Source organism: Macaca mulatta, chromosome 4 (assembly GCF_049350105.2).
Source record: "Macaca mulatta isolate MMU2019108-1 chromosome 4, T2T-MMU8v2.0, whole genome shotgun sequence".
In the NCBI taxonomy this organism is placed as follows: Eukaryota; Metazoa; Chordata; class Mammalia; order Primates; family Cercopithecidae; genus Macaca; species Macaca mulatta.
Window position 1 is genome coordinate 156,891,808 of NC_133409.1, and position 23,233 is coordinate 156,915,040.

General features: G+C 43.1%; 5 protein-coding genes and 1 pseudogene across 6 annotated transcripts; 2 read left to right on the forward strand and 4 right to left on the reverse strand.

The window, feature by feature from the left end:
- Positions 1 to 790: 790 nt before the first annotated feature.
- Positions 791 to 1,472, reverse strand: H2AC8 (H2A clustered histone 8). The gene has a single exon (XM_001087578.5). It carries the CDS (start codon positions 1,360 to 1,362, stop codon positions 970 to 972), a length of 393 nt encoding a protein of 130 aa, XP_001087578.1. The 5' UTR covers positions 1,363 to 1,472; the 3' UTR covers positions 791 to 969.
- Positions 1,473 to 1,653: 181 nt separating this feature from the next.
- H2BC8 (H2B clustered histone 8) lies at positions 1,654 to 4,294 on the forward strand. 2 transcript variants are annotated; one of them, XM_078000869.1, is made up of 2 exons: positions 1,654 to 2,036; positions 3,983 to 4,294. In XM_078000869.1, the coding sequence occupies exons 1-2, from the start codon at positions 1,694 to 1,696 to the stop codon at positions 4,054 to 4,056; spliced, it is 417 nt and encodes a 138-aa protein (XP_077856995.1). In that variant the 5' UTR covers positions 1,654 to 1,693; the 3' UTR covers positions 4,057 to 4,294. The 2 variants fall into 2 exon arrangements, with proteins under 2 accessions (XP_077856995.1, XP_001087459.1); XM_001087459.5 differs by lacking the exon at positions 3,983 to 4,294 and having other exon boundaries at positions 1,654 to 2,274.
- Positions 4,295 to 11,978: 7,684 nt separating this feature from the next.
- H4C5 (H4 clustered histone 5) lies at positions 11,979 to 14,053 on the reverse strand. The gene has a single exon (XM_078000872.1). It carries the CDS (start codon positions 14,016 to 14,018, stop codon positions 13,707 to 13,709), a length of 312 nt encoding a protein of 103 aa, XP_077856998.1. The 5' UTR covers positions 14,019 to 14,053; the 3' UTR covers positions 11,979 to 13,706.
- Positions 14,054 to 15,605: 1,552 nt separating this feature from the next.
- Positions 15,606 to 18,864, reverse strand: H2BC7 (H2B clustered histone 7). Its single transcript, XM_078000871.1, has 2 exons — positions 18,448 to 18,864; positions 15,606 to 16,262 (listed from the first exon to the last, which is right to left on the reverse strand). The coding sequence occupies exons 1-2, from the start codon at positions 18,822 to 18,824 to the stop codon at positions 16,223 to 16,225; spliced, it is 417 nt and encodes a 138-aa protein (XP_077856997.1). The 5' UTR covers positions 18,825 to 18,864; the 3' UTR covers positions 15,606 to 16,222.
- LOC697595 (small ribosomal subunit protein eS10 pseudogene) lies at positions 15,643 to 16,181 on the reverse strand (annotated as a pseudogene).
- A 276-nt stretch (positions 18,865 to 19,140) lies between the features above and the next one.
- H2AC7 (H2A clustered histone 7) lies at positions 19,141 to 19,533 on the forward strand. Its single transcript, NM_001193793.1, has one exon. It carries the CDS (start codon positions 19,141 to 19,143, stop codon positions 19,531 to 19,533), a length of 393 nt encoding a protein of 130 aa, NP_001180722.1.
- Positions 19,534 to 23,233: the final 3,700 nt, after the last annotated feature.

The following is a 23,233-nucleotide window of genomic DNA, read 5'->3' on the forward strand; positions in this document are numbered from 1 at the left end:
CCAGCCCGGTCTTGATAACCTAGGCTCAAGCGATTCTTCTGCCTTGGTCTTTCAAATTGCTGGAATTACAGGTCTGAGCGAGGGCGTTAGGCCATTACAGCTTAGTTTCGTTTAGTGTTGACTTTAGAATACTATGTTAATTGCGCTTTTTGAAAAGAGAAACCCAACAAACACAAATCTCACTGGAGGAATGTGGCCTTTTTTTTTTTTTTTTTTTTTTTTTGAGACGTAGTCATGCTCTGTTGCCCAGGCTGGAGTGCAATGGCGCGATCGTGGCTCACTGCAGCCTCTGCCTCCCAGAATCAAGCGCTTCTCCTGCCTCAGCCTCCCAAGTTGCTGGGACTACAGATGACCGCCACCACGCCCGGCTACTTTTTGTATTTTTAGTGGAGACGGGCTTTCAATTATGTTGGCCAGGCTGATCTCGAACTCCTGACCTTGTGATCCGCCCGCCTTGGCCTCACAAAGTGCTGGGATTACAGGCATGAGCCACTGAGCCCAGTCGGAATGTAGTCATTTTTAAAACTTAAAAAGCCCGCCCTGAAATGCTAATGGGCAGCTATCCTTCTTTGTTCTCTTATTACTGTATCAATCTTTCAGCCTTTTCTGACAAGTGCACATGAATAAACAGCCTATGTGAAATAATAAAACGTATACACACCATGGACTTATACACAAAATAACGTAGTGACACACCTTGAGGTGTTACAACATCGGTTCCTATTCTTGTGTACCTTTATAAACGCATTTTTACTGCAGACACACCAGTAAGACAAATTAGTGCACGAAATGTGAGCAAGGATTTCAATCATGAACTGACCAGTAACGTTAGAAGCATTCGTAAAACTAGAACAGGGTTTCAGGCATTGTATGTGTATTCCAGCACTTTACAGAAAAAGTAGGTGGCTCTGAAAAGAGCCTTTGGTTTCTGGGACTCGGGGTCACTGATGGACTCGACTAGTAATCATTTCACTTGCCCTTGGCCTTATGGTGGCTCTCCGTCTTCTTAGGCAGCAGCACGGCCTGGATGTTGGGCAGGACACCGCCCTGCGCAATGGTCACGCGACCTAGAAGCTTATTTAGCTCCTCGTCGTTGCGGATGGCTAGCTGCAGGTGGCGCGGGATGATGCGGGTCTTCTTGTTGTCGCGAGCCGCGTTGCCAGCTAGCTCCAAGATCTCAGCGGTCAGATATTCCAGCACCGCCGCCAGGTACACGGGAGCGCCCGCCCCGACTCGTTCGGAATAGTTGCCCTTGCGGAGGAGGCGGTGGACACGGCCGACTGGAAACTGCAGCCCGGCCCTGGAAGAACGCGTTTTAGCCTTTGCCCGAGCTTTGCCGCCTTGCTTTCCACGTCCAGACATAGTGGCTTCCTAGCAGCACGAGAGATAACAACCAACAGGATAAAGAAAAAGAATGTGCTCGATGGAGGAATAAGAAGCTAGTTATAGTCGTCGGTAGAATTGTAAAAGGCGCAGTTTGATTGGTTAAAATTATTCTTTGACGAAACAACCAATTAGAAAGGAAATAAGGTGAAAGCTATTTTACATGTATGCGTCACTAACACATTGCCCAATCAGTGCTGAATAATTTGAGTTCTTTATTTGCATAAAAGACGTATAAAAGGAGAGACTCTAGACACGAGCTGTTATTTAAGTGCTTTCATCCTTACTGTTGTTCTTAATTTCTGACAATATGCCTGAGCCAGCTAAGTCAGCTCCTGCTCCCAAGAAGGGCTCCAAGAAGGCTGTGACCAAGGCGCAAAAGAAGGATGGCAAGAAGCGCAAGCGCAGCCGTAAGGAGAGCTACTCCGTATACGTGTACAAGGTGCTGAAACAGGTTCACCCGGATACCGGCATCTCATCGAAAGCCATGGGCATCATGAATTCCTTTGTAAACGACATCTTCGAGCGCATCGCAGGCGAGGCTTCCCGCCTGGCGCACTACAACAAGCGCTCCACCATCACCTCCAGGGAGATCCAGACGGCCGTGCGACTGCTGCTTCCTGGAGAGCTGGCCAAGCACGCAGTGTCCGAAGGTACTAAGGCTGTCACCAAGTATACAAGCTCCAAGTAAATGTGTGCTTAGGCACTTTAGAACTCAAAGGCTCTTTTCAGAGCCACTCAAGTCTCACATAAAGAGCTTTAATGCTGAATATCACCGCTTTCTAGGGAATAATTTTTCCAATTTTGTAGTTCCAGCACTTTGGGAGGCCGAGGCGTGTGCGGATCTAGACTAGCCTACCTAACATCGTTAAATCCCGTCTCTACTAAAAATGTAAACAATTTGCTGGGCGTGGGGCAGTTGTCTGTAATCCCAGCTACTTGAGAGGCTGAGGCAGGAAAATCTTGAACCCGGAAGGCGGAGGTTGCAGTGAAACGAGATGGCGCCTTTGCATTCCAGCCTGGGCGATAAGGGCGAGGCTTCGTCTCAAAAAAAAAAAAAAAAAAAAAAAAAAGCACGAGATACACGTATTCTGTGTTGGCAAGATCCTGTAATCCTAGCAGTTTGGGAGGCCGATGCATGAGGCTCGATTCAGCTCAGGAGTTAACAGGTTTACCTGGGTAATATACTGAGAACTCATCTCTGCAAAAAATGAAACTAACCCGTTGTGACTCGTTGCGTCTGTACTATCACTTACTCGGTAGGCTGAGGACGTAGGATAGCTTAAACTGGAGCTACAGGCTGCAGGAAGATGTGATCACGCCACTGCAATTCCAGCCTGGGCGACACTGGTAGGGGTAGGAACAGTAGTCTTTGGGTCCCTGAAGATCACCTGACAAGTTTGACTCTTCTGAGCATTCTGTTGTGGAGTTTGTTGTGGAGGGACTACCATGGGCATTGGCAATGTATAGTTGAGCTAAAAATCTCGTTTTGGGCCGGGTGCGGTGGCTCACGCCAGTAATCCCAGCACTTTGGGAGGCCGAGGTGGGCGAATCACGAGGTCAGGAGATCGAGACCATCCTGGCTAATATTGAAACCCCGTCTCTACCAAAAAAATACAAACAAAATTAGTCGGGCGTGGTGGCACTTGCCTGTACTTACAGCTACTCCGGAGGCTGAGGCTGGAGAATCCCTTGAACCCGCGAGGCGGAGGTTGCAGTGAGCCGAGATCGCGCCACTGCACTCCATCCTGGGCGACAGAGTTAGACTCTGTGTATATAAATATATAAATATATACATATATAAAAATATATACATATAAATATATACATATATAAATATATATACTATATATAAAAAAATATATAAATATACATACATATACCTTTGAACCCGGGAGGCGAGCCTGGTGGATCACTTGAGGTCAGGGGTTCAAAAACAGCCTGACCCACATGGTGAAACCCCGTGTCTACTAAAAATACAAAATTAGCCGGGTGTGGTGGCGCATGCTTGTAACCCCAGCTACTACGGAGACTGAGGCAGGAGAATCGCTTGAACCCGGGAAGCGGAGGTTGCAGTGAGAAGATCGCGCCATTTCACTGCAGCCTGGGCAACAGAGGGAGACTCCGTCTCAAACACAGAAACCATTAGTTTATACTCATTAATCAAATTTCTAAAATGGGACCAAAAAAAAAAAAAAAAAGTCGCTACTCCATAGTACTCCATGAGCAACCTCAGGTTTCTGAAAACGACAACATAGCACTCCAAAGTATGGTGCCTTGACACAGTGAACATTCTAAGAAATTAGTAGAACAACATAGACAGGAATGTTCTTATGACCTTCCTCTGAAGCAGGTCTTAAGACCTTCCTGTGAGTCTTGCACAGTATGAGAGGAATCGGAACAAATAGACATTGCTCGATTTCTCCTTGTTTATTATCCTTGGCTCATATTATTTTTGTCTCGTTATATTTCTGCATGACTCTCTACTCTTCTTCAAACCTAGTGCAAAAACACTCAGGTTTAACCCCTTCTTCAGGTCTTTATTTCCTTATGTCATGTAAAACTTTATATTAAATGTATATGTTTTTCTCTTGGCCAGGCGCCGTGGCTCACGCCGGTAATCCCAGCACTTTGGGAGGCCGAGGCGGACGGATCACGAGGTCAGGGGATTGAGATCATCCTGGCTAACACGGTGAAAACCCGTCTCTACTGAAAATACAAAAAAAATTAGCGGGGAATGGTGGCAGGCGCCTGTGGTCCCAGCTACTCCGGAGGCTGATGCTGGAGAATGGCGTGAACCTGGGAGGTGGAGCTTGCTGTGAGCCAAGATCGCGCCACTGCACTCCAGCCTGGGCGACAGAGCAAGACTCCGTCTCAAAAAATAAACAAATAAATAAATTTAAAAAATAAATGTGTATGTTTTTCTCTTGTTAATCTGTATTTTGTTTCAGGGCCCCAGCCAATGAACATAAGATGGGTAAAAGGAAACACTCTTTCCTCCCCTACAACACACACTAGGGGTGGATGTGCATCTGTGTTCTGTGTGTTTGTCTTTGTGGAGTACAAAAGCTGGCATAACATAGAAAAGGTGTGGAGAAAAGTAATCCTAGAATGAAAATATTTGAGAAGTGTGTTTGCTAGGGCTTCCAAAACAAACTACCAAGACTGTGTGGCTTAAAAAAATTAATTTTGTCACAATTCTGAAGGCTGCAAGTTCAAGATCAACCCAGTGAGCACGATTGATTTTTTCTTGGGCCACTCTCCTTGGGGTTTCCCCTCTCTGGTCTTTCCTCTGTGTGTGTGGTTTGTTTTTTAATATAATCTTATAAGGACAGTAGTCAGATTAGATTAGTACCCACCCCTAAAACCTCATTTTACACCTTTAAAGACCTTATCTCCAAATAAAGTCACATTTTCAAGTACTTGGTATTGGACTTCAACGTTTGAATTGTGGGCTGGGGACAGGCAATTCAGTCGATATCAAAAATTATGGTGATTAAGCTTCTAAATAGTACACGAAATAAGTATTTCACAGGCATATCAAACTCAGCGCAACTAAAACAGACCTTATGATACACTACCTAGCTTCACTTACTCATCCAACTTTGAAATCTAGTCCCCATTCCAGAGTATTCCCTTTTCTTTTATGCAAATACTTAAAAATATACGTCTTACTGATTCTAACTTCTAATTTTATGTTAATATTGTCCATATTTTTGTTTACTGTGGCTAAAAACTGGAAATATTAATGTTGAAGAGTTAGACTTTGCCTAAAACTAGGTTTTATCCCTAATGGAATATTATGCAGCTGTTAAAAATAATGCTTTTAAAAAAGATAAACGACATAAAATATGCTCATTGCATTGTATAGGATAAATCCAAGTTGCCAAATAGCGTATTCTTATTTATGTGACATCACACACACACACATTCACATGCACACACACACTATATAGTTTTAGGAAAAAAGAGTGACTATAAGGGTCAATGCCAAAATGTTAAGAGTGCTGTTACATTTTTTTTGGTGCAATAGCTCCTCTGAAGGTAACTTTCTCTATTTGTCTCTATCCAAAACTCTCCATGGTGTGGTTAAGAAATAGGAAACTCTCCCTAGGCCCTTTCCTCTCCAAGTCTCCCTGCCCTATGTTAAGAAAAATTAATTTATTCCACAGGTAATCACTGAGCACCAACTATGTACCAGCTATTATCCTATGCAATACAAAAATGAATAGAGTAAATTTAAGATATACTTACTAAGGAAATTGAAAATCAAGACAATAGAATATCCTCGCATAAAAGGAAAAAAATTTTAAAAGTGTGAAATGACTGTAAGGAACAGGGGAACAAGAAGGATTAAGGCCAGAAAGTGACATAATTTACGGTCAGGTCATGGTTACCTCTGGGGGCAGTAGCAGGAAGATGAGAGATGAGGTCAAAGCAGTTCTTGGTAATATAACAAATATAATAGACATAACCAATATATTTGATTGATAATTGGGTTCAAGCATGGCCATCATATTATTCTTTATAACTTGTATATCGATTTGTTACATTTTTAAATGTATCTAGAAGTACAAACTTAAAAGCAAGTAAAGAAAAAATAATCTACAAACATGTTTGTGGAAAATCACTTCAACTTCTATAAAAAGAACTTCTGTAAACTATGAAATATTGCTTATAGCAAAAATTTAGTTATAAAAAAGGAAAACTCTCCTTACACTCCAAAAGACTGTAGATGCTGAAAAAATAGTGGGTGCTTAACAAAAATCTCTGCTACTATATAAAACTTGATTTTTTTCCCCCTTTTTTCCTTTTTTTTTTCAGATGGAGTCTCTTTCTGTCGCCCAGGCTGGAGTGCAGTGGTGTGATCTTGGCTCACTGCAACCTCCACTTCCCGGGTTTGAGTAATTCTCCTGCCTCAGCCTCCTGACTAGCTGGGACTACAGGCCACATGTGTGCCACCATGCTAATTTTTGTATTTTAGTAGAGATGGGGTTTCACCATGTTGGCCAGGCTGGTCTCGAACTCCTGACCTCAGGTGATCTACCTGCCTTGGCCACCCAAAGTGATGGGATTACAGGTGTGCGCCGCTGTGCCTAGCCTATGATACTTGTTTTTTAAGGGATTCTTCTTGAAATATACTCCTTTTCTGCCAGGGAAAGGAAATACTTCACATGTACGCTGAAGTATTTCATTTCATCATTTGTAAATTTGTTTAGATTTACATTTATTTCATTCATATCCATTCATTCAGGCACTTGTTCAGATAAATTAAACACATAATTTGAATTCAATATACTAAATGCAAGAAGTAGTTTTGTAAAAGATATGAGAATTGTTTTACATAATCAGAACAGTTGCTGGGTTAGGAAAGGGATTTTGTGTGGTTCCCTGTTGTTCAGAAGAAAGTCCACATTCCTGTCATTGGCCTAACATGCCTCCAAACCTGGCACAAACCCACTTGTCCAAGCATCAACCATCACTTCCAATACTGACATGATTTATACTATTGTCTGAACTTCTATTTTCTTTTATTTTTTCTTTAGAGATGGAGTCCTGTTCTCATTGCCCAGACTGGAGTGCAATGGCACGATCTCTGCTCACTTCAGCCTCTGCCTCCTGAGTTCAAGTGATTCTCCTGCCTCAGTCTCCCAAGTAGCTGGGATTACAGGCGTTTGCCACCATGCCTAATGTTGTATTTTTAGTAGAGACAGGGTTTCACCAGGTTGGTCAGGCTGGTCTCGAACTCCTGACCTCATGTGATCTACCTGCCTCAGCCTCACAAATTACTGGGCTTACAGGTGTGAGCCATTGTGCCTGGCCTCTTTTCTGACATTCTACATAGTATTTAATTCTTGCTCTGCTTTCCATAAAGGCATGTTTTGACTGACCAAATAGACTGGATGCTCCTCAAGGGCAGGAAAAAAATATAGAGGGAGGTGGTGGGGAGGGGTTGTAATGCTAAACAATGTTGTTATGGATAGCCTCAAGAAGACTATGATATTTGAATACAAACCCGAAGGAAGTGAGGGAACACCACCTACAGAAATCTAGAAGCTGACTGGACCACTCAAGGGGAACCATCGGTATGTCGTTCCTGTGAGGAGTACCTCTAGCAAGTTCCAGGAACTGGTGGAGTTGGCTAGGAAGGAGTGGAAGAGTAGTGGGATTTGAGGCCAAAGAGTTAATAAGGATCAGACAGTGTGGCCTGTAACCCACTGAAAGGACCTTGAGTTTTTCATTAAGTGACATGAGAACCATTGTGGGGGTTTCAGCAGAGGAGTCATCTGATCTGAATTGCCCTTTATTGGAATTCCTCTGGGAGAACCAGGTGATGACAGTGTTGTAGTAATAAAGGTAGAAGATGGCAGTGGCTTGACCAGAGTAGTAGCATTGGGAATGAGAAATGGTTGGATTCTGTTTGTGTTTTCAAGGAAGAGCTCATAGAACTTACTGATGGATTGTTATGTAGGATGTGAAAGAAAAAGACAAAAATGATTCCAACTAAGAGTATAAATGCCATTCACCAGTTTCAAGATGATGAGATTAGCTGTTTTGTCAGAGAGAATGAAATTCTGTTGAAATTGGAAGTTCATATTAATTGGACTTTCAAGTAGAGATATCAAGTAAGTAACAGGGTCTCTGAGTATGGAGTACAACGCTGTGGGCTGGTCATTTAGTGTTCATGACATAAATATATGTATAGTATCTCCACAGCAACAAGGAAACGTCAGTTCAAAAGAATTAGATGGAGATTTTCATTCTCCAGGTCCATCTTCTCAGAGCGATCAGAAGTGGCAGAGCTAAGGGAAGAGAAAAGGCAGCATCAGATACAGAGCTCTGAAGCCAGTTTCCACAAATAGGCTTCAGGATGCCTGAGAACACATAGAATTCAATCAGGGGATTGAAATGTGCCCAAATATGTGACGATAGTGGGTGTATTTTGTAAAAACTGTGAATATCTATCACTGGATCTCCAAAGTTATTCCCCATGGCTCTAACTTTAATAGATTATTTGAGTGAGGATTCCAATGTTATTTTATACTCTTATGAGTAAGGGCATTTTTCCACATTTGTAAAATAGGAATAATATTTGTTTGTTCTGAAAATTATAGGAGAAAAGGAAAATTACTGGAGAAATTGTAAAACTGTAACTTAGAAATTCACGTCATTAATACTAAACAAACATTCTTTACTTCTTTGACCCAAAGCTTTTTCTGTTTATTATCTACCTTCTTTCTTAAGAGATTTAGTCCCATCTTGTGGCTTTTTTACTCTTATGGCAATTATGCTTTGACTGTGAATTATGTTTCCATGTTTCTTTTCTTTCTTGTTTTTTTTTTTTTTGAGACGGAGTTTCGCTCTTTTTGCCCAGGCTGGAATGCAACGGCACAATCTCGGCTCACCACAACCTCCGCCTCGCAGGTTCAGGCGATTCTCCTGCCTCAGCCTCCCAAGTAGCTGGGATTATAGGCATGTGCCACCACCCTGGCTAATTTCATAGTTCTAGTAGAGATGGGGTTTCTCCATGTTGGTCAGGCTGGTCTTGAACTCCTGACTTCAGGTGATCCACCTGCCTCGGCCTCTCAAAGTGCTGGGATTACAGGTGTGAGCCACTGCACTGGGCCCCATGTTTCTTTTCTAACCTGCAGGTTTTTATAGCCAACTGCCTATTTCATATCTTTCATATCTTTCTCTTAGATATGTAACAGGCATCTTAAATTCTCTCTGGATATACAAAAATAAGAATTTGAATCCTCTCCAAAACTTGTTCCTTTCTTATTTTTCCACATTTTAGCAATCGATACCTCCAATTCCAGTTGCTTTGGCTAAAATCATTGGAATCATCATACATTTTTGTCTGTTTTTCATACTCTACACATTCAGTAGCTCAGAAAAAACTATCAACCTTAATTCAATATATATATAGAATCCAAGCACTTTTCATAGCCTGTACTAACAACACACTGGTCCAAGCCACTGTCATCTCAACTGCATTACTGTAGTACCCTCTGAACTGGTCTCCTTGCTCCTACCCTGGTCCCATCACACTTTATTCTTCATCAGGCATCCAGATAGCTCATTTAAAAATATAAATCAGGTCCAGTGTGGTGGCTCATGCCTGTAGTCCCAGCCCTTTGGGAGGCTGAGGCGGGCGAATCACGAGGTCAGGAGATGAAGACCATCCTGGCTAACATGGTGAAACCTCATCTCTACTAAAAATACAAAATATTAGCCAGGTGTGGTGGCTACACGCTTGTAGTCCCAGCTACTCGGGAGGCTGAGGCAGGAGAATCACTTGAACCTGGGAGGCTGAGGTTGCAGTGAGCTGAGATTGCGCCACTACACTCCAGCCTGGGTGACAGAATGAGACTCTGTCTCCAAAAAAAAAAAAAAAATTTATATATATATATATATATATACACACACACACACACACACATATATGTGTGTGTGTGTCTATAAATCAGAGTATGTCAGTTCTCTGCTCAAAACCTTGCAGTGGCTCCCATCTCACTCAGAATAAAACAGTAGTCATACTGGTCTACAAGGCCATATAGACTCGTCTCCATTTGCCTTGCAGATCTTATTGGTTTTTAATTTGCATCCTCTCCAATAGCAGCAGTGGGTTCTTGACCCTCACAAAATAGAAATCGACAAAGAATATAAGATGGACTTGAGCAAGGCAGTTTATTAGGGCTTTCGGCTTGAGCAGAAAGGGAGACAGCAGCCAGAGGTATACTTGCAGCTGGCTCCTTGAAAGCAAGCTAGTGTGTACTTTGTTATTCTTTTCTGGGCTTTGTCCAGGTGACATCATGGCATGTTTGGGGTGGTCTGTTTTGGAAACACCTTTGCAGTCCCTTGTCATGTTTTTTCCTGTGTCTCAGGCCTCACTGGCATCTTAAATCTTCATGCAGGGGTATAATTTTTATCATTAACATGATGCAAAATTTACGTTAGGATAATCTAAGACCCTACAGTGCATGTTCATTTGGGGAAGGTCTTTTGGAAGTCCCTATGCTGATGGCCAGGATGTTTGTGGTTAGAGTGTTCTATTTCTTTGATGTCTGATTGCTTGATTTTATGAGCGGAAGCTTCAGTGGCTGCAAGGTTATGGAGCTGGGTGCTGCTGTAGTCAGCGTAGCATGTAAAGAAGTGTGGTGGGGTCCCTTGTCCTGCCTTCCAATGTCTGCCTCACTTCTGCCCCTTTTTCCAGCCATAATACTTGCTTTTTACCTCCAGGCTTTCTTGCTTGGTATTCCATTTGGAATATTCTCCTGTAGCAGGACGAGCCGCAGACAAAACTCAGACACCGGATTAAAGAAGGAAGAGGTTTTTTATTCAGCCAGGAGCGTCCTCACTTTCTCAATGTTTTTTTCTTTATCATTTTATGAGTAAAATTTCCCAAGACAGTATCATTTAAAATATCACCTCTTCCCACCACATGCTATGCCTTTTCCTGCTTCAGTGATCTTCATAGCAGTCAGCACCATCTGACACAGTATGTTTTGTTTTGTGTGTGTACCACCACCCAATAAATATAAATTCTATGTACACAGACATATTGTTTTGTTCTTTCTCATTCACTGCTTTAACTCCCAGAGCATAGAACAATGCTTGGCACATGCTATGTGCTCCTTTTTGTCGCTGTTGTTACACTAACATCCTCATAAAACTTTTTCTCCTCAAACCAGTGCCTTAGTACCAATAACATGATGCTTTTCATATATATGCACAAGGTCACACTTTTAAAAAATGACATTCAAAATAACTATTTTCCTGATTTTAAAGTATCAGCCTACGGATTACTTGTTGGCTAGAAGAAAAATCTCATTTTCAGTGGAACTATCACCCTAAACCACCAATTTTTTTTTTTTTTGGCAGTCTTTCTCTGTTGCCTAGACCGGAGTGCAGTGGTACCACCTTGGCTCACTACAACCTCCGCCTCCCAGGCTCCAGCCATTCTCCTAACTCAGCCTTCTGATTAACTGGGATTACAGGCGCCTGCCACCATGCCCGGTTAATTTTTTTTATTTTAGTAGAGTTGGGTTTTCACCATGATGGCCAGGCTAGTTTTGAACTCCTGACCTCAGGTGATCCGCCCACCTTGCCCTTACAACGTGCTGGGATTAGAGGCATGAGCCACTGTGCCCAGCCCAAACCTGCGATTTTTCTATCACTTTGAATTTGCATAAAACCAGACATCAAGTGCTTCTGATGTAGTATACTACTATGTACATTAAATGTGTAAACTGTTCCTGACAGGTATATTCACCTTTCAATTAAGTGTATGGAAGTCACTTGTACTTTACAGGACATGGAGAATACAGAAGCTAAAATGATTAAGAATCAAGCCAATCCAAAAAAAAAAAAAACCATTCTGTAAGTCTGGTCTTCAAAAAATCAACGTCCAAAAATGGGGAAGTAGGGGAGAGGAGCCTGTTTTAGATAAGAAAACTGGAGACACAACCGAAGTTATGGCGGCATCCTTCTTTAAACAAACCAGATCTCCAAGACATCTGGGGCATAACCGGGATGTTTTCAATGTGGAATGAGTACATGTCTTTTTTGAACAATAGACAATGAGATCCAAGTAGGAAGTAACGAAGGCTTTATTTTCAGAGGGAGAAGAATCCCAGGATGTAGTGAGCACTCTGTGTCAGTGAAGGGGAGCTGGAATATATACATGCTTTACAGTCAATCCTACATCACAGATTAAGTAGGTTTGGAAAAATTCTTTGAATATTATTCATGAGGGAAGTCAGGCACTTACACTTTGGCAAAACATGTAACATACATTTCATGTGAACCATGGGGAGGATTTTAGCATTACAATGAGGTGGGATTTAGCTTTATGCTAAAAGATGAACTGTAGGGCACAAAGACAATTTGTTCAATCTCTACAAGCTGGCTGAAACTGGCTTAAGGTCTATGTCCACTTATCAATAACGAATATATGTGACTGGTCCTCTAATTGGAGTTGTGGCAGGACTGCAAAACAGGGGAAAGGGATTTCTGGCTGGTCAGAATCCGTTGGAACATTTTCTAACTAGTTTCTACAATGCTTTCCAGCAGTTAGTTTCTGCTTACAGGAAAGAAATCATACGGCAATTAACACTAAGATGATTAATCCTTCATTTTTTCTGCTAGCCATGCAACTCGATTATGTGGGGTTTACTATATACTCAACAATTTGGGGTATAATGTCCTATTATAGCATGGTATGTATACTATAAAAACTGTCATAAACATTCTACCTACTTTTTAAATGTTTTTGTTACCGAGATTCCAGGGGTTCAGTCCAGGTCCTGCTGCTCGCCAGAGAATTTCAATGACCTAGGAGGGAAGGCTTTAATCCCGTGCTGCTGCTTAGGAGAAAGGGAGATGAAATCACAAATCCGTCTCCCGGACCAAAATTGGGGGGGTTTATGTAGCGAGAAGAGCGAGAAAACAGGAAATCAGGGAGTGCTAAGGAAGCAATCATGATGGTTGAGAAACATGGAGTCTCACGGTGTGGATGCAGTGATCCGGTGAGTTTCAGTTCCTCGCTTGAGGCAGGCATATGAGTTCCTAAACTTTAAGATTTGTCTCATGTGAGTTAAATGTTAAATTTCAAGCTTTAGGGTAGGATTAAAAGGTCAAATTTTTTTATTTAAAAAACAGCAGATATTAGAACTTCCTAAGGGACAACTGGGCTGGCTTCATTAATATTCCGAAATGCATACTTGCAACCTCTCCTCGCGTGAGCTGATCTACCCCAGGGGCCTCTACACACCAGAAACTCGGTGGTTAACACAAAACAAGCCGCCAGGATTTAAAGCCCACATTACCGCCCAGAAGATTCGTTATGCTAATTCGCGTATCCGCCCGTTGCCAGGCACCGGCTTTGTTCCTCGCTGTCCGCCATTTTGAGCGGTTACGCACTCTGGCAGTTTTCCTACTTACTTACGTGAAAAACCATGCAGTTTTAAGTATTTAAAAAAAAGAAAGGCAAGAGAAACAGATGAGACACCACCACTCTAACCTTTTCGGTGCAACCTAAGCCCCTACTATACCTCCCGAAAAGGCTATGCCTAATATAGCAATTCTAAATGCAAAAGGATCCTAGCCTTAAAAATCGTATGCTGAAACCAAATATAATTTGGAACAACAACAAAAAAAAACCGCGAAAGACATACGTACCTGTGGATAGGAACAATGACTTATGAAGTGACTAAGTGGTTAGCAAAAGTCATTAGCTCTTTTAAGGAAAAGTGTGGGCGGCCCTGAAAAGGGCCTTTAATTTGGGATAGTTGAGATGTTGAGTCGTTCAAGCAAGAGCCTTAGCCGCCGAAGCCGTAAAGAGTGCGTCCCTGTCGTTTGAGAGCGTAGACCACATCCATAGCTGTTACGGTCTTGCGCTTGGCGTGCTCCGTGTAAGTAACAGCGTCACGGATTACGTTCTCTAGAAACACCTTCAGCACCCCGCGGGTCTCCTCATAGATGAGTCCAGAAATGCGCTTGACACCGCCGCGCCGAGCAAGACGCCGGATGGCAGGTTTGGTAATACCCTGGATGTTATCTCGCAAGACTTTGCGGTGACGCTTGGCGCCCCCTTTACCCAAGCCTTTTCCGCCTTTGCCGCGACCAGACATGGCGAACCAGCCTGAAAGACAAACTGGAGAAATCTGGAAGACCAGCAACGGTAGTACCCTTATATGCTGGGAATTCGGACCTAATTGAAGACTGAAAACGCACATACGGGAACTTTGATACTGCCTGCTGGCCCCACCCCTCACAGCTCAGACCCGGATGACGTCACCAAGGACACCAGTTCCCGCCGGAAGAGTGCGCTCTCCATGGAGGCATCTCTGCAAGTCTTACGTCCCCAAAGAGGAAATTTAGGCCTATTTTAACAACTAAATGAGATTAAATATATTAACATTTTTAGGTTAATATCATTTATTGCTTGGATTCTCTAGAACGATTGAACAGGAGCTTCGGCTCACAAGACGAACTGTAGCAATCTCCTTCCATGAGGAGTTCAGCTTTGTTCCCACAGGCATGGTGCCTCTGACATTTCTGCTGCTTGCTCTCTTGGGGACCGAATCCCCTTAGGAAGTGTTTGAAAACTGCAAGATCTCACCCTCTCCAGCACCAAGCTAAGGGAAATCTGACCAAAAGGGTTTTCTTCCCGAAGAGAAAAATATGGATAATTAGTGATCCGTCGGGCGCTGTGGCTCACGACTGTAATCCGAGCACTTTGGGAGGCTGAGGAGGGCGGATCACCTGAGGTTGGGAGTTCAATACCAGTCTTTAACATGGAGAAACCCCGTCTCCACTAAGAACACAAAATTAGCCGGGCGTGGTGGCGCATGCCTGTAATCCCAACTACTTAGGAGGCTGAGGTAGGAGAATTGTTTGAATCCAGGAGGCAGAGGTTGTGGTGAGCCGAGATCACAGCATTGCACTCCAGCCTGGGCAACAAGAGTGAAACTCCGTCTCAAAGAAAAGAAAGAAAATTAGTGATCCCATTAATTCTAGTCCTCATTGTGGAGGCCCGTGTTACAATTTTGGCTTTTCTTTCTTCCCTGTTTATTAAAATTTATAATTCTCATTTAAACAACTAGCTAACTCGCACATCTAAACCTAAAAACCCACTGGTGTGTTAATGTTTAGTTCTCTATTGTTAGTTTTCTTTTCTTTTTGATTCTGGTAGCAGCCTTTATCACAAGAGAATTGGCAACGTGTAGTGGGCCAAGGTATTAAATAGGCGACTTCCTACAGACTTTTAAAATAAAAGGTGGTGTTGGGAGTCAGAAAACTACAAAATGACGGCCTCAGCAGTTAAGTTTTTCTCCTTCTACATTCCTCTCTCTCCCTCCCATTCTCCCGGGAAGCTAGCTATAGGAACTAGACTCCTTCCTCCCCAAGATGGAACATATAAACCAAAGCTAGCCCCAAAGCTGGCCATAAAACCTAAAAATAATCAAATTTTCCTCCTTTCCATACAAATGTTAGGATTTCTACTGTGAAAAGAAATCAATTATGTAGAGACTAAACAAAAAGGAACTGTAAATTGCTGCTGTTAAAATCCCACCAATATCAAAATTCTGTGAGCCTGTGATATTTAGGAAGAATTTACATACTTCTATAATAATGGTAATAGTATTTACATATTTGTATTTACATGTATAAAATTGTAATTTAATAGAACATTAGTTAATATGTTAATGAATTGGGTTTGTTTTTTTTTTTTTGAGTTTTTTGGCTGTAAGTTTATTCAATGCAAAATAATCCTCTCCAGTTTTGCTGAGGTGGCTGACCACGTCCATGACCAAATCTGCCTCTAAACTGGAATTCGGTTGCTGATCCAGCCCCAGCCTTGGCTTTCTTGTCAGCACCAGGGGACACAGCACTCCGTCTGTAGGTATCGCTGTTGGGTTCTCCTATTGTGAGTCTTGCAGGTTGCTCACCCTCCATCCAAACCTTTAGGCGGAGGGCTGCCAGGCTCTGGACTCTGGATGACTGCGGCCTTCAGTGGCAGGCACAATCTCTGGGGGCAGATGAAGGTAATTATGGAGATACTGGATGCTCTCATTGGTAAGGTACCAGTAGAAATGTCTCCAGGCAAACTGTTCCTTCAAGTAGCCTTGGGACTCGAGAGACTGCATGGCCTTCATGACACAAAGGTTGGGCACATTCTTGTCTGCCATTTCTAGGTGCTTAAGCATATGGACATCCTTCTTGGTCACCATGACTCCCTGCTTAAAAAGGAGTTCATAAATGGCAATCTGGTTCTTCTAAGGCATCAACATCTTGGCGACTGTGGGGTCTCAGGCCAGGGCTGGTACATTACTCAATTCTTAAACTTGTATAGTTGCACTGGTTTCCTATTGCTGGTTTGAAAAATTATCACATTTTATGATTAAAAAATACAAATTTGTAATTATATAGTTTTTAAAATTGGGGTTCAGTCAGATCTTACTGAGCAAAAGAGTCAAGGTGTTGACTTGATATTAACTAAAGAAATAAAGAGCCTGTGTCTTTTCTCTTGCCTTTTTACCCTGTAGATGCCACTCTCTCCTTGGATCATGGTCCTTTTCTTTCACTTTCAAAGCTGGAAATTTATGGCCAAATCGTTCTCATGCTGCCATATCTCTAGTTCTCTATTCCAATTCCCTCTTCCACTTTTAAGAATCTTTGTAATTGTATTGGGTTAACTCGTAACATGCAGGATAATCTCCTTAAGGTCAGCCAATTTAGTAGCCTTAATTCCATATAAACCTTAGTTGCCCTTTGTCACGTAATGTAACAAAGACTGCAGGAATTTGCAGACTCCAGGGATTAGGATGTGGTCATCATTGGGGTAGCCTTATTCTGCTTAGCACAGTGGATCACAATATTTTTAGAATCTGATAGAAAGCTATATAATTTGTTCTGGGAAGGAGAAACACATATGGCCACATTTTTGCATATAATTTCAGAAAGTTGTTGTATTCTCCTCAAGCTGATGTACACCTTAGTTTAGATATTTACTTATGGAACTACAGAAAGCAAAAATCGACTGCTATACCAATGTAAATTTGCACATGAAGCTATTTAGTATTTTTAGCTTTCATTTTTCTAGGTTTTTCTTGTTGTTTTCATATTTTCAGTTGGGGTTTATTTGAATGTTTATATATGCTTTGTAAGTGCTGTGTTCTGTGTCCATTTATGTGCCAGACAGGGAGTGGGAAGTTGAAAAAAAATTGTGGGACGGGTGCAGTGGCTCACACCTATAATCCCAGCATTTTGGGTGTCTGAGGAGGGTGGATCACCTGAGGTCAGGAGTTGGAAACCAGCTTGGCTAATACGGAGAAAGGCCGTGTGTACTAAAAATATAAAAATTAGCCGGGTGTGGTGGCAGCTGCCTCTTGTCCTAGCTACTTGGGAGGCTGAAACAGGAGAATCACTTGAACCCAGGAGGCGGAGGGTGCAGTGAGCCAAGATCGTGCCATTGAACTCTAGTCTGAGCGATAATAGTGAAACTTCGTAACAAAAAAAAAAAAAAAAAAAAGAAAAGAAAGTAATATAGAATACTATTCCTTTTTTCTTAACTGGGTTGAAATTCTAAGAATATTTTGTATAAAATATTTTAAATATTTTTAAAATACAAGAATATTTTGTAAAAATTCTAAGTATTCTACAATGGATGCCATTCATAACAATTTATGATCTTAAGTAAGGTTTGTAATTACAAGCAATACACTACAACTTCAGTATCTTTATATGTGAGTATATAGAATAGAAAAATTGTGGTATTTGTAAGTAGAATGACATAAATTATTTTTTCATTTAAAAATCACAATTTTTGCCTATTAGAATAAAATGAACATATATGAAGTCAACCTTGAAGGAAAAAAAGTAAAAAACAACTTTGAGGAAGTGACAACAAAATATTTTAGGGTTAAGGGTGTTTCTCTCCTGGACTTCCAGTTATTACTCACAAATGTTATTTTGCCAGTAGCCAAACTTTTCTTTAAACAAAGAACAATTTTGATTATTAGTGCTGCATCCAGGCACCGGTGTTCACATTTTTCAGTTTTCATGCACATGGCTTGTCTTGCTTTCCTTATATTTTGAAGATTTTGATTATATTATTTTAACCAGGCAAACTTGCCAATGCTGTTATGACTAAACCGGAATTAAGGAAGACATTCTTTTTCCCCACACTGTCAGTAGCAAAGGAAATATTACTTAATTTCAAAAGTTCTTTGCTTATGTAACCAGTTTGACAAGGGACACATCACAGCACAACATAAGAAAAATGTGCACATCAGCACAATGGGCTAGCCTTGTAACCAGCACTTTGGGTAAAATAAATACGCTACCACTAACTTAAGATTAAGTACAGCATTTTGCCTTAAAGCAGTCAAAAGAACTGTGCTCTAGACCTACACAGCAGCAAACCCTTCAAATCAAGATAAAACCAAATCTGTTGGTAAACACAGAAAATATGCAGGTAATTACAACTCTATAGCTGAAAAAGTGGGTGGCTCTTAAAAGAGCCTTTGGGATTGGGTATGAAGACGTTAGAATTACTTAGAGCTGGTGTACTTGGTGACAGCCTTGGTGCCCTCGGACACGGCATGCTTGGCCAGTTCCCCGGGCAGCAGCAGGCGCACGGCAGTCTGGATCTCCCTGGAGGTGATGGTGGAGCGCTTGTTGTAATGCGCCAGGCGGGAAGCCTCCCCAGCAATGCGCTCGAAGATATCGTTGACGAAGGAGTTCATGATACCCATGGCTTTCGATGAGATGCCAGTGTCAGGGTGGACCTGCTTTAGCACCTTGTACACGTAAACGGAATAACTCTCCTTGCGACTACGCTTGCGCTTCTTGCCATCCTTCTTCTGCGCCTTGGTCACCGCCTTTTTGGAGCCCTTCTTTGGGGCAGGAGCAGACTTAGCAGGTTCAGGCATCTTAAAGAAACACCTCGCCCACAACCTAAAGAAAAATGACAAGTATCCTCACTCTGCAGCTCGTAATATCTCTAGAGCTGGTGTCCTAAACTGGCGTTTGAAACCTTACATATTGATTGGATAAATTGTCTCTGTGTGCCCTGTCGTATGCAAATTAGGTGATTCTCGCGATTCTTTGTAATTGGTAGGTTGTTCTAGCCAATCAAATAGCGTTATTTACCATTCGGCCTCCAAGTATAATAGTTTCTCACTTGCTAACAAAATTCAGTTTTACATTTTTCACTGCGTTGCTCAACATCTATTTTAAGATATCAAAATGTCCGGACGCGGCAAGCAAGGCGGAAAGGCTCGAGCCAAGGCTAAGACCCGATCTTCTCGGGCCGGGCTCCAGTTCCCTGTGGGCCGAGTGCACCGCTTGCTCCGCAAGGGCAACTACTCCGAGCGAGTTGGGGCCGGCGCGCCGGTGTATCTGGCGGCGGTGCTGGAGTACCTGACTGCCGAGATCTTGGAGCTGGCGGGCAATGCGGCCCGCGACAACAAGAAGACTCGCATTATCCCCCGACACCTGCAGCTGGCTATCCGCAACGACGAGGAGCTAAACAAGCTGCTGGGTAAAGTCACAATTGCTCAGGGCGGTGTCCTGCCCAACATCCAGGCTGTATTGCTCCCCAAGAAGACTGAGAGCCACCACAAGGCCAAGGGCAAGTAAAACGAAAATTTGTATATTGACTTTTTACGGAGGCAATCTTAACCAAAGGCTCTTTTCAGAGCCACCCATGTACTCATTAAAAGGGCTCATATTTTTTTCCATGTCATTTTGCAGTTTTCTTTAGTAATTCTTCTACTTATAAGTTGGTGTCCTTACACTGTGTAACGTGAAACTAACCTTCCATTTTAAAGTCGCCATAAAAATAGTTAAGCAAATCGGCGGGGCGCGGTGGCTCACGCCTGTAATCCCAGGACTTTGTAAGGCCGAGGCTGGCGGATCACAAAATCAGGAGTTCCAGACCAGCCTGACCAACATGGTGAAACCCCATCTCTACTAAAAATACAAAAATTAGCCGGGCGTGGTGGCGCGCGCCTGTAATGTTAGCTACTAAGGAGGTTGAAGCAGGAGAAAAGCTTGAACTGAGGCTGAGGTTGCAGTGAGCCGAGATCGGGTCACTGCACTCCAGTTTGGGCGACAGAGAGATACTCTGTCTTGGCCGGGCGCGGTGGCTCAAGCCTGTAATCCCAGCACTTTGGGAGGCCGAGACGGGCGGATCACGACGTCAGGAGTTCGAGACCATCCTGGCTAACACGGTGAAACCCCGTCTCTACTAAAAAATACAAAAAACTAGCCGGGTGAGGTGGTGGGCGCCTGTAGTCCCAGCTACTCGGGAGGCTGAGGCAGGAGAATGGCGTAAAAACCCGGGAGGCGGAGCTTGCAATGAGCTGAGATCCGGCCACTGCACTCCAGCCTGGGCGACACAGCAAGACTCCGTCTCAAAAAAAAAAAAAAAAAAAAGGCAAAGTAATTAAAATGCAGAGAGAGTATATGTGACAGGTAATTTAAATCGATCAATGCAGCAGCCCCTTACGATTGCAAAGCTGTTAAAAGGCGTGAGAAATACAGAGAAGAGGTTAATGTTCGTCAGTGTTTACATTTACATATGAATGTAGTGACTTAAAGCAACAGAACCAGAAACAACCTTTTATTATCTTTTGTATGCATCTTAATGATACGAAATTACCTGCAATTTGTAAGGATTTTTGAGGTCTGTTTTTGCTTTTTGCAAGCCACTTTCCACTCTACTGAGCTAACTCTCATTAATTATAAATAGGAATATAAACCTACATCCCCTGGAGCCAGATGGCCCTTAGGTGGAGCTTCTTTTCTTTGCACAGTGTTCAGCATGACTACAAGGGCACACTGGTCTTTTTGTGCCATTTATAAATTTGGCTATTTCTTTTCTTTACAGCAGATTACACAAATACCAGTTGAACTTGTAAAAGATGAGAGTGCTTTCATGTGAGGATGTCACATTGTAGTTAAATATGTGTTCATGTTGCTTGGCATCAGGTTTCAAATTAATAGTCATGGTGTACTTGGAACAAATTATTGAAAATATCTCCAAATTTAAATAGACAAATCAAGATATAAAATTAGCCTTTCTAAACTTGAGGGTAAAAAGAAATCACTTGACCAATCACAACTAGCGCGCGTTTTTTCAAAACGTTGATCAAAGCCAGTTTCAGGCGCCAACGTTTTTTTAAAAATTAAGTAAGACACGTTATCCTAGTAGCTAGATAAAATTTTGCAGAGGAAAATCAAAGTACGTTTTTTAAAAAAGCCAGAAAAATGGCACAGAGGGGAAAGGGTTGAAAACACCAGCAGTTAAAGGAGACGGACGGAGGAAAGTTTTAATATTTGGTCTACATGCAGGAGATGTTCTGTCAGGGAGTGGAGGTCTCCACCAATGGAGCTGCAGGGGAAAGGCTGCCTGGTCCAATCAGAACAGGGCTGCCTTTATATATACGGGTAGAAAAGCCTAGGCTTTCGGTTTTTCGTCATTTAGCAGGGTTTAGAAGTTCGCAATGGCTCGTACCAAGCAGACAGCTCGCAAGTCCACGGGTGGGAAGGCGCCACGCAAGCAGTTGGCCACCAAGGCTGCTAGAAAGAGCGCTCCGGCTACCGGCGGCGTGAAGAAGCCCCACCGCTACCGGCCCGGCACCGTGGCTCTGCGTGAGATCCGCCGCTACCAGAAGTCGACCGAGTTACTGATTCGCAAACTGCCATTCCAGCGTCTGGTCCGTGAGATCGCGCAGGATTTCAAGACCGATCTGCGCTTCCAGAGCTCGGCGGTGATGGCGCTGCAGGAGGCCTGCGAGGCCTACCTGGTGGGGCTCTTTGAGGACACCAACCTATGCGCCATTCACGCCAAGCGAGTGACTATCATGCCCAAGGACATCCAGCTTGCTCGCCGCATTCGTGGGGAGAGGGCGTAAATTTTGTTGTGAATGTGTGCTAACCAAAACCCAAAGGCTCTTTTCAGAGCCAACCACCTTTTCTATAAAAGTTGCTGTGTACTGTTGCTGTCCGTAAACTGGAATCTCTGTTCAGTCAAGGTAAGTAAGCATTCTTACCTCTATCCCTCTCCCCTCCCTTCACGGAATTGGTGTAAAAAATTTAATAATTGGGCAGTTATTAAAACAGCCTTTAAGGTACTCTAGTTTTTAATTTCTGTTTTTGGGGGGCCGCTTTCTGGGGCTTGGGTACCTCCGGCTTGGGAACTTTCTTGGCCACCTTTGACCAGCCAACCTTTTTCTCCAGCAGCCTCCATCCGCAAAAGCCGCCTTTGGGGTCTGCTTAGTACTTTTCTTCGGAATAAGGGCGCCCCAAGCTTTCTTGGGCCTTTCGGCTGCCGGGACAGCTGTCTTGGGCATGACGGCAGCGGCTTTCCTGGCCTCGGTCTTGATTTTCCTAAGACCGCCTCGTTTAGCGGGAACGAATCCGAGGCGCTGCTCTTAGCACGAAGATGCCCTCGTTTGTTTTCAAGGCCTAACCTTATTCAAATGATTTTTTAAAATTTGTATTTATTTTTACAACGAGGTCTCACTATGTTACCCAGGCTGATCTCAAAACTCCTCAGCTTGGCCAGGCGAGGTGGCTCAGTCTTGTAATCACAGCACTTTGGGATGCCAAGGCGGGCGGATAACGTGATGTCAAGAGTTCGAGACCAGCGTGCCCAACACATTGAAACTTCATCTCTACTGAGAATACAAAAATTAGCCAGGTGTGGTGGCACACGCCTGCAGTCTCAGCTACATGGAAGGCTGAGGCGGGAGAAGGACCTGAACGCGGGAGGCGGAAGTTGCAGTGAACCGAGATGGCCCCACTGTACTCCAGCTTGGGCAGCAGAGCTAGGCTCCGTCAAAAAAAAAAAAAAAAAAAAAAAAATTCCCCAAACACAAACAAAACCACCAAAAACAACTCCTTAGCTTAAGAGATTCTCCCGCCTTGGCCTCCCAAAATGCTGAGATTACAGTACCGCGACCGGCAAGCTCCGGCTTAATGCGGCCGCTCATACTTAACATAGCCGCCAACACCTTGAGCGCGGCCGCAGACAGGCTGCTAGGTCATTAGTGAACTCAGGTACCGAAGGAGCCTGGATGTCTTGCGCTTCACTGCACCTTCGGACTCGCAAACCTTTTTCTTTACTTAAGTCTTTGACTTGGGAGATACACCAGGAGTCACGGCATGTAAAGTTTCGGACTTGATTGTAGGTTTGGATATCTAATAGTTAAAAAAAAAAAAAAAAATCAGGCTGCGAGTGTATCTATGATTACGTGTTATGTCACACATAGACACGCTGCGCGCTGATTGGTTCCCAGCTCAGTCTTTCAGCTTGGCAGCAACCTAGTCTCAA